At 46.3% G+C, this 11,459-nt stretch overlaps 1 protein-coding gene across 1 annotated transcript in view; it reads left to right on the forward strand.

Annotated features, from left to right (window-relative positions):
* Positions 1-11,138: 11,138 nt before the first annotated feature.
* Positions 11,139-11,459, forward strand: part of T265_07276 (hypothetical protein) — a gene marked incomplete at both ends in the record, with an annotated part of 18,506 nt that continues 18,185 nt past the window's right edge. The window contains one exon of the mRNA XM_009172754.1: positions 11,139-11,235. Coding sequence (XP_009171018.1) covers positions 11,139-11,235 — 97 coding nt within the window. The remainder of the gene's footprint in view (positions 11,236-11,459) is intronic.

The following is an 11,459-nucleotide window of genomic DNA, read 5'->3' on the forward strand; positions in this document are numbered from 1 at the left end:
CCATCCGCTGTTATTAATTTCGCGCTGACTGGCGACTGACAACTACGTGGCCAGAATTTCCGTGCACCGACTACGGAGCACGAAGCGCCCGTGTCCACCCAGAACCGTACTGGGCGTTTGTCTAGGTAACCGGAGATTGTGAGTGGTGGCGTAGAATGGGAAATATGAGATATGATAGGTACCGAATTACAAAAAGATATAGGCTCACCGGTGGGACGGATTGGGGGGTTGTGACCGCAACGCTGGGCTCTTCCCCCGAACCGGCGGCAGTATGAGCAGTTCGTCCGGCTTCCCGGCCCGTTATCCCGGTTACCAGGTGGTAGCTGACGGGGACGAGGAGCGGCGGTTGTCTTCACGGCGTGGAGTTGTGGTTCCAGCTCTGATGTTGCCTCATAGCTGCGGGCGAGTTGGATTGCATCACGTATATTGTCCGGAGAACGACGGATAAGTTCTGCCTTCAGGCCAGGGTGAGATACCCCCAGGATAAACTGTTGTAGTAACTCAGCCTCGACCCTTGTTCTGTCTTCCAGCGGGTAAAGTTTTGTTGCGAGATCCCTGAGGGTCCCCAAAAACTGGTCCACGGACTCGCCGGGTAATTGCTTTCGCTCCCTGAACCTCTCCAACTGGAGCAGAGTTGGCTGCCTGATGTTGAAGAGTTCGTCCAAGGCCTCCCACAGGGTGGCTGGTGGTGCTTCAATTGGGGTACCAGTTGACAGTAGTTGTCGTGCTGCAGAGTCGTCAAGTAGACTGAGCAGATACTGCCGATACCGGGAAACTGGTACTGCTTTGAGGAAGGAACGGGCTCTAAAAGACCACAGGGTGAAATCGTCACCGGGGCAGAAGACATTAGGCGGACGCAGGGCGGGGACGGTTCGGTCGGGAGAAATAGGGGAGCTCGATGATTTCTGCGAGTGTGGTACGACGGGAGATTCAAACTCGTCTTTCTGATCCATTTTATCTTATTATTTATTCTTTTTTTAGTCCAGCCTCTGTCACCAATGTAGCGTGGGATGTCAGGAAGTCAGCGGTTTCGACGTTCCCAGAGGACGGCACACGTCAGTTCTGAAATGTGCAGATATACGGACTGGTATTAATGAATCCACACAGTATACACAGCACACATGCGCACAGGTCGGGTGGAACAAGGGAGAAGGCCGGAGTGTGGTAACGACACACGTGTATTGAGCGAAACCGAAACCGGAAGCGGGGGGTGTGTACAGGGTCGGGTCAAGGTCAGTTAGGGGTGTACAAGCGGGATAATCTTCCCTGTCCAGGGCCCGTGGTGATTCGTCCGTGGTGCCTGCAGTGGGGGAAGAGAGAGAGGGAGGGGCACGTAAAAGGTCATATGAGAGACGGGCAAGCAGATATATTCGAGTTTCGAATGCGTTACACATCCATTTTTCATATGTTGCGCAGCCCTGGACCGTGAACTTCAGGTATCCGATGTCCTCAAAAACAAACGGGTAGTTCTATCGCCGTTGGGCGACTTCCTTCACCAGAACCCCTATGCTGCCCGCATATTTTAACTGTTGCGGCCAAGCAGCATAACCGCACATGGTTGGCCGGATGATCTAGCCGGCATCAACGGTTAATGGTGATTGACTGTCCGTTCGATACAGGTTGTCGGTAGCGGATCTGGAAGGCAACCAAACTTTCATCATGGTCCCGCAGCATGCACTCTAAATACTAAGCACTTTAAATGAGTATTGACTTAATTTTGGGAGATAAATACAAATTATGGACTTCGTGTTTACTGTGCTAAAGAAGCTGGCTCAAGGTGTGCGACCGAGAAATGAGCGAAGGAATTACCTAAGTTACGATTGTGTGATGAACATGACTGAACATCTATTTATTGCATTATTCATTATTCTCTTGTTTTAACATTCTACATGCTGTACATGTACGCCAATTTGAATACATACGTGCTATTTGTTGCGCTGATCTGAATTCTGGATTTCTAGTTTGTCTGATTATTCCGATATACGTCCGAAACTTAATCCTCACATTTTGGTGTCGAGATTGGAACAATCAATCATGCCTGCCGAAATGGAAACATTAGATGTTGGTTTAACTGCGCGAGACGTAGAGGATTATTTGGAACGGCACGACCTATGGTGTCTCACAAAATCCGATATGGATGTTAAGAAACTCACGGTATATTTTCTGTATTTCGTTGGCAAGGAGGAGTATACGTTGATCAAGAATTTAGTATGTCCTGAATCTCCAATCGATATTTCCTACAATACATTGAAGGAAAATGTTCTTCAACGCATCAAGCCGATTGACTTCGTAGCGGCCGAAAGAGCTAGGCTCAATATGTTGACCCGATTTCATTCTCAGTCGGTTCGTGATTTCGTATTGCAGCCGCAGACACAGGCAGCCAAATGTGACTACGGTGCCCAATTAAATGACCAGCTGCGCGATAGGCTCATTGCTGGCATTCAACTGCCCGAATTATAGCAGAAGCTGCTGCTCTGTCCGGATCGGAACTTTCAAACTATTCGGAAAATTTTTGCGCAGTATGAATATGTGAAGCATGTAACGAAGACTGAGGAAGCAGTTTTGTCGAATTACTTTAAAAGATAATTCAAGGATGCAGACGAACAACCAATTCAAACCTCGAACAAATTCTCGTGCCCAAAATCCAACAGTACGCCACTTCACAAATCGTAACTCTAATCCAATGGTTCAAAAACTTGGAAAATGTGAATCTTGTGGATGAAACCATTCCAGATATTCATGCCCCCACAGACGAGCGAAGCGTTCTATCTGCAGTAAAACGGACACATTTAAATTGTCTGTAAGTCCTAAAAATTTGTCAATTAACTTTTGACCCAAATACTGACGTGAAAGCATTATCTGAAGACATCTCCAATCTTCCTCTGTCTGTTTTGCTCCAAAATTCGTCCTATGTTTTTAAAACGTTGATATTCGCTTCTGGTCAAATGCATGACTCTATTGTTGACACTGATGGTGTTGAGTCCATTATTCCACAATCAGATCTAACTGCATTCTACACCAGTGCCATGATAGTACCTACAGATGTTAACATCCGCGGTATCACTGGACATTCTCTACCTTTAGTTGGTAGTTGCACGATCCCTGTGAGATTACCTCAAGGTACCTCTATTGATTTTAATTTTTTGAGACCATCGATAATCGGACTCAAAGTTCTGCGCTTATTGCGAACTAGCATCACCTCACTGACTTCTATGAACTCAAACAATTGATTCTCAGATGTTCTAAGGCTACAGGTGGCATGCAAGTTCCCAAGATGAGAGTTGAATTTACAGGAGGGGCTTTATTTCTTGAGAGATGAATTATTCCGGTTAGCTTACGCGAACCTGTTCGTCAAGCATTAATTTCTATGTATGCGAAAGGAATAGTAACACTCCTGTCAAATCACCGTATTGGGCAACTCCGATAGTTACCCCACTGAAGGCTGATGGTATTACTCCGAGTATTTGTGGTGACAACCGGCTAACGCTAAATACGCGACTATTACAACGTAAACGCACCACGGAAGAGCCAGGTGTACTGTATATTTTTTATCAGGTTCAAGTGTGTTTTCAAAAATCGATCTAAGCCACGCCTATCTTCAAATACCACTGGACGAAGCCTCTATAACCTTACCGCGATCAACACGCCCTTTGGGTTATTCCGATAGGATTTCCTTCCCTTTGGTCTGAACGTTTCAGCAGCTGCATTTCAACAAGTTATAAATACAAAGATTTGGAGGACAGGCAGGCGTATCAAAATGACGTCATATTGCACGCTGCTGACAAAACTTCGCATGATATGCATCTGTTGTCTTTTCTGAAGCGATTTTCTGAGTTCAATTTAGCTAGCACTTCTGGTGTCCCACCATTTTGATGCTTTGGCTACACTGTGGTTGGCAGCGGTTTTTAACCTGATGCAAAACTTCTATCCCATTTAGCAAATGCGCCATCCCCAACCAATCTACAAGAACTGTGTTCAGTTCTAAGAGTACTCCAGGATTACTCCCGTTTCATTCGTGATTTCGCCAAACATGCAAGTTGTCTGTTTGATGTCATATCTTCCAATCAATTTTCTTGGTCCTCCAACTATGAGAAGACGCTGCGTGCACTGCTTGGTTATCTTCAGACTTCAGCTGCTTTGAAGCCATTTCCCGCTAAACATCATTCGACAATCAATTCTGATGCTTCTCTCACTGGAATAGGAGCAATCTTTGAACAGTGTGGTAGACCATTGGCCTACATTTCCCGTCGACTTTCAAAAGTCAAAAGTTGATAGTCTCAGACTCAACGAGAAGCTCTTGCTTATACTGGGTTGTCAGAAGGCTCCATAAATACTTTTTGGATCGAACTTTACCATTGCTATTGATCACGAGGTTTTGAAGTTCTTGTATCATCCAACAAAGTCTCTAGCGAAGTCATCTGCCGCTATGGTGCAACGGTGGATTATTGCACTGAGTTCGAGTACCTACACAATAGTTCATCATAGCGCGAAAATGAATCCATATGCCGATTTCTTGTCAAGAATTCCATCGTGCGACTCTGATTCAAACAATTCAGATTGTCTGTTGATTCAACCATTACCAGTCAAATGGGATGTGGTTGTTGCTGACAGTAAAAGACATTTCGCCCCTATTATTTCTGCACTGCGACTTGGTTGGACGCAGCAAGAACGACGCCAATTTCCTGCGTTTTACTCTTGCTGCGAAGGCATACCCGTCACTCCGGATGGTTTGCCGTGCTTTGAGGATAGAATTGCCATTCCACCCACTCAGCGAGCGACTGTTCTTGCACATTTGCATTCTGGTCATCTGGGTGTCGAAAAATTGAAATTTCTTGCACGCTCACCATGCTGCTGGCCGGAACTGGATGCTGATATCAAGCATACTGCTAAGAATTGTGTTAAAATTGTACATAAGATTCATAACATGTCTTCGCAGTAGTATCCGTGGCCGGTTACGTGTAAAGCATTATAACGAGTTCATGCCGACTACTGTGGTCCTTTTCTCGGTAAATACAACGCATTAATTGTTATTGGTGCATATTTCCATTGGCCTGAATTGTTCGTAGCTACGTCTCCAAGTGCCGAATTCACTCAGCAAGCATTGAGGAGAGTATTTGGCCATGAATGTGTGCCAACTGTTTTGGTCACTGACAACGGCACGTACTTCACTGCAAAATTCTTCGAGGAATGGTTGAAAGGTCTTGGATGTTGAAAACGTTGAGTACTGCTACGGCTATATGCTTTCTGAGTTTTAGTCACGCGTGCCAATCCAGGAAAACGACCAAGAAACCCAAATTCTGGAATTATGGCCCTCAACGGATTCTCCTCTGCAGACACCGTAGTGTTACAAAAATAAGGCGGTACAAATACCAGCCTGTGGATAAAGCGCCTCAAAATCGATATCGTCACAACCAAACAGATATCGACCGCGAGCAACCGCAAAATCACAATGTCCGACCAAAGTCCGTAAGAGTTGTGAAAATAATTCGGTAAAACAAGAAGGTTTCAGTTCATCTGGTCAAGGGGAATAAATATGGGGATTGGCTGTCACTTGGGGTTGGAAACGGGAGCCCACTGTTGGCAAGCTGTCTTCTACAGATGTCGACATATGTTTACTGCTCCGGGACATCCCCAGTCGAAGGAACTTGCCGACAATTTTGTCATTATTTTACTCTCTCCCACTGCTTTTTTGGAATTGGAACGAGGGATTGATGATTTTCTAATGCAATACAGGAACACCGTTCGTTCCATTACTGGGAAAAGTCCTGCACTTCTTTTTAAATCCCGATCGTTGCGTACAAGTCTTGACTGTGCCAGAACGGCTGATGTTACATTCTTCAAGGGCAGTGAGTTATGGCCTGATACTGGAATAACACTTCCATCAAATGGCAAACGGATGGTCACAAACCTCGATTTGAATGATCTCCCTTGTCACTGGAGACTCATTGACCAGGTTGAGTTCAATACCAAACTTCAGTCTGTCAACGGAACTCCTGCTGTTCCAGACACTGATGAATTCCTTGTAGATGATCTTATGGTATCCGAACAAAACGTTGTATCCGAAGAACGCACTACCTGTGAAGAATCTTAAGTTCCCATTCCGAGAAGATCCGAAAGATTGCGATCAAGGCCACCACTGGATTGTAAAGATCCACACGCTCATTCAAGGTGTGGCGGATGTGATGAACATGACTGAACTTCTATTCATTGCTCTATTCATTATTCTTTTGTTTTACTATTCCCTATGCTGTACCTATACGCCAATTCGAATACATACGTGCTTCTTGTTGCGCTGATCTGAATTCTGGATTTCTAGTTCGTCTGTTTATTCCGATATACGTCCGAAACTCAATTCTCACAAATTGGCAAACGGAAACTCACTATATATATTGAATTTAATCTGCCTCGAGAAGTGCTGCAACAGAAATAAAATTGACTTGAAATGACATAAACGAAGCGCATCGTAACATAGAGCCAGAAGTTGCATGACTCGAAACACAGAAAGTGGTAGTGAGCCTTTTGTTCCTTCAGCCAAGGCAGTCGGGGCCTAAGTCAGGTTGTTCTCACTTGACTCCTCCCTTTTCACAGCTCAGACCCCTGGTACAAGCGGCACTAAAAATGTTCCGAAATTGATCTCCTAAAGTTTGCTTAGGAGTAAAAACTTGGATCATTACTGCAAAAAGCCGAAACACCTGATCGTCAACGGAATATAAAATTCATCCCAAAGCGCTTCAAAAATTCAGCCGTAATGAACCACACGGAAAATTAGCAGATGGTTTTGGGATCAAACACCAGCTTTCCATAACTTTTGCCCATGTTTCAAGTTAGCCAAGAAACTTGATGGCGGTTTCACGTTTTTAGGTGATGTTAATCAGGAATATGAGTGCTTTAAGCTCAGTACAAGGACGGAGAACTAGATCAAGTGTCTCATTTTTGTGTCCAGTCTCATCCCAAATTGCGGACCTCAAAAGTCGGCCGACTCGTATTAGTGAAGAAGATGCTGATGCATCTCACCACCTAAGGCCAACGCCTCATCAAACTCAGCGACAGTGCTCTCTTTCGATCCACAACGCATTAATCCCAGTTGTTCGCAAAATGAAGATCAACTTCCCAAGGAAATCTTAGAACAAGCCTGGTTGAAATCGGAGTAAGCACACCACAAGTATACGGACTTGTAGAGATTTGTACTACACCCGTCATTGCCGGTTCGGCCGGTAAAAATATGCTAAGTTCATTCTTTTATATCGAAGCAGAATTCGCATGCCACAACCACCATCGTAAAACCGTTCACCCCACAAACCGTGGTCCAACTTGGTGATGGAAAAATTTGAAGTCGATTTCACCTTTTGGAGTCACTTCGTGATGGCGCATACAAAAAGCACCACCGGTTTTCTCGTGTTTTTGAGCGATGTCATCGCCATAGGTTGCAATCGAGAAGGGCAACGCCCTGTTTATTTGTCTGGTCCCAATCAAGAATAAGTTTTCATAATGCGCTGAGAAAACCACACCTCAATCTTGGGGTTGCCAAGTAGCCCGAATCAGCCATTGACCAGTACGACCGTCCACCAGATTCAGAGGGCATCGCAGCCATCGAGAAGGGGCCAGTACCCACCAACATGATATCCCACAGGTCCCTCGTTGGTCGCGTCGCTCTAGCCCGTTTCTGCAACACAACAACCCCGAGGCCCACTGAACTAGCTACTCACCTGTTAATATGGTCGGAAGGATACCATCATGCTTCCAACTTTTGTCCACAATCAAACGATCATGCAAAACACTCCGCTGGTACCCTCAATCGTGTAGTTCCATAGTTCAGAACAGGAAATCTACATGAAAATTTTTAGAGGTTTCTAGCGGAATATCGGGCGACTTCAAAAGCCACTTCGGCTGGTGGGGTTCCACCATGAGGTACCGCTTCGGCCGAAGCCTCGAACACGGATTGATACACAGGATCGAGGTTTTAGCCCAAGTTTCCCGGGTCGGTTTTGCTCTTATCGTTCAGTGGCTGTCGTTCCCCTGAAAAGTAGAAGTGAAAAAAGGGATGACACTATCCGGCCATGGATAAGGTATTGAGCTACCGCAATAATAGAATGATGGAACAGTCCAGCCGTCACTACGGCTCAGCGCTGTTTAGGCGAAGGCCGAAGTGTGTTGGTCGGTGGCCACAGCGGCAGATGTCCTTGTTGGATTCAAGGACATACATTCGCCGGCAAGGCAGATCACTACATGAGATTAAAATCGGTTCTACCGGGTTGACCCAAAGAACAGATCAACCATGGGCTGTGAAATCGCAGATCTTGTCTCCCCTACCTAGGGCTTAAGCCTAGGGTTGTTTCTGGGCACCTCTGATCTCGGAAAGATTGCGGAAATCATCCGTCGGCTGCTTTGTTAGAGAAGCAGTCCAGGCCTTCGTTAAAAATTTGATTCTGCAAGCCGGTGAAGTCACGGATTCACGGACTGATACACGGGGTCGAGGTTGTGCCCAAGTTTCCCGGGTCGGTTTTGTCCTTGTCGGTCCGTGGCTGTCGTTCACCTGAAAGGTACAAGTGAATAAAGGGTGTAGCACTGCTCTTTATGTTTTCAACGCAAAGCAGTATGCTTGCCAGCGCGAGGATTCGCATAAATAAATGTCTAATAGTGCTTTAAAGTGGGTTTTAGAAGGAGCGTCAACAACCGCCGGAGGAAGGTCATTCCACGCATCTACTACCCAAAATGAGAGAAAATTTCGTCCAATGAATGTGTGCTTTGAGCTTGAAAATCTTCTTACTGTGTCCCCGCTGGATGTTTGCTGGTTCAACGGTAAAAAACCTGTTTTCCAAGCTTTGTTCAAACAAGTCATAATTAAGAATTAGATCTCCTCGGACGCGACGGTAATCCAGGGGAAAAAGCTCAAGCATCGCGAGACCCGTTCCGCAGTCCACGGATTTGAGGCCAGCGACCATTCTCGTAGCGGCTCGTTGGACACGCTCAATGAGGGTGACGTCTTTCTGCGTCCCGAGTAGACAACTTGGTTGGCGTACTCCAGGAGCGGTCTGACGTAGGCCCCATAGAGTATTTGGAAGTCCATGCGAGTAATACGGGAGGTGCGTCGGATCATCCGTAAAATGGCGAATGCCTTTTGGGTCGATTTCTCATGGTGCAGTGAGAGGGACAAGTTTGAGGAGACCCAGATGCCCAAAATCCTTTTTGGCATCTATCCTCGTGATGTTTTCTGGCCCTTTCTCACCATGCATAACAGAGGCATTTGCTGAGTCTCCTCCAAACGACATATGGACGCACTTTTTGTCATTCAGAGGAAGGTGCCAGCCCAACGACCACTGCTCGGCAGCGTCTACATCCATTTGGAGGGCACTGGCATTGGAAATCCAGGATTTCAAGTCGTCCACAAAAAGTAGACATGGACTTGCAAGAACATCTGGGAGGTCGTTGACGTAGATCAGAAACAACACTGGTCGTTGCAGGCTAACCCCCGACTTCGAAACTACGCCAAAAAACTTCAAGAGGGACCTGTTAGTAGGAATCCCGCGCCAGAACCGCTTTGCCGTTCACGGTTGGGGACTGATAAAAGCCCAACCCACGTGTGATTGGTCAGAAGAGGGAGCGCTTGCTGGTTCAGTATGAACTTGAATTCCGATTAGCCGGAAATGCGATCGCGACGGCTAACCACGATTTGGTTTCCGCTGTGGATGATTTAGGGCGTTTAATGCACTTCGTGCAACTTTGATGGTTCTTTTGCCTAATAAATCCACTTTGGAAGACAGAAATCGAGAGTCGAGCTAATGCTTCACCGCCATTCTCCGTCCATCATGGGCCATGGAGTTGGTCCTGACGAACTTCCCCCCGAACTTTTCAAAGATGGAGATAAAATCCTCAATTGATCATATACAGCAGGCTTGGGCGAAAGCCTCGATTTTTTTTATCAATCCATGAATCCGTGGTGTTCGTCCATAGATAAGGTATGGGTAAACAAGGTTTACATTGTTTACCCACACCTGGGCGGAACAGACCGTCCCAACCAACTGGCATGAGTCGACAATACTGCTCACTATCAAAAACGGTGCCTGTATGTAATGTGGCCATCACAGGAGAATCTGCTTGACTCCCGTTGGCTTCCGCGTCTTCCATTTCGTCTTACGAGAGTACGCGAGGACCAGACCCGAAATCAGAAATCAGAATTTAGCTCGGGAATAAGCAATGTGGGCCGCAAACTTTCAGGTGTTAGCGCACCTACATGCATCTACAATCTTAGTGTCTTTTGACTCCAAGAATGTGTTCGAATGTCGACCGGCTTGTTATTTTCAATATTTTTGTGCAAAAGGGTGTCCCAGAAATTCGTGAATAGAAGGTGCTGTTGTACTTACATATTTGTGAGTGCGTGAAAGTGTATGGGAAGCTCCCTAAAAACTTTCTTATAAGTAGTGGCATCCAATAAATTTGTCCACTCTTGAAATTTCGATTAATTTCGTCGACGATGCTTCTTTAGGCGGACCCTGGAAAGGCTCTTAAACCCTGTTAATGGTATTTATTCCAGCGAAAGCTTTATTGACCTGGTGTATGCAGACAACACTGTTCTCATTTGTGAAAGCCGGAAGCGCAATCACTGTTGCAAAGGCGGACCAACGGTCATCCAGTTCTTCTGCATGTACTTCGTGCTCACGAAGTACGCACTGCAGAACCTGCAGGGTTCGAGGCGTGACGCTGGAAGCTCGTCAACCTGATCAGCACTGATAGGCGCATCAGAAGGTTGCTGCTCCACTGTCTTTCAACTACGTCAGTTTATTTCAAGGAAGCTTTGGAATCGAAGGAAGAAAATGATGGCGGAGAGAGGAGGACCTAGAGCTAGTCTGGGTATGGCTGTGAGACTTGGCCTATTCGAGCAGCGGACCTGAGACGTCTTCAGGTGTTCGACAATCGTTGTCTCAGAACCATAGCTCGTGTGGGTTGGTGTCAGCGAATCCGTAACGAGGCAGTTAGAAAGCGTGTTTTCGGTTGTGTAACGGGTACTTCCATTGAAGAATGTGTCCAGCACCAGAAGCTGCGTTGGGTGGGACATGTGTTGCCGAAAAGAGTGCTGTTTTCCATGCCCAACTCAGAGTGACGTGAACAGAGGTGGCCAACCCTTGACTTGGCAGGGGAGTATGAAGGAGATCGGTGTTGCTCGGCTCCCAGGATGGGGACCGCGTGATCCTCACTGTGCCTGGTTGGAGACACTACAAGATATGGCTGCCAACCGATGTCAGTGGCGTTCTTGTTGTCAGTTTCTGTCCAGATTGCCTGAATGAATGTCTGGAGGTGTAGGCACCTCGGAATGATTGTGTTAAGCTAGCACTAAGTCCCTCCCCCATCCACCTTTATTCTTTTCTTTACAATAAGGCTTTCAAATAAGTCATGGCTGTACGGCAGTGAAGCATTGGTGTTGAGCACTGATGTCATGCTGTCGTTGATGATGATGATGATGA

The sequence above is a fragment of the Opisthorchis viverrini genome (genome assembly GCF_000715545.1).
Source record: "Opisthorchis viverrini unplaced genomic scaffold opera_v5_163, whole genome shotgun sequence".
NCBI classification, from domain to species: Eukaryota; Metazoa; Platyhelminthes; class Trematoda; order Opisthorchiida; family Opisthorchiidae; genus Opisthorchis; species Opisthorchis viverrini.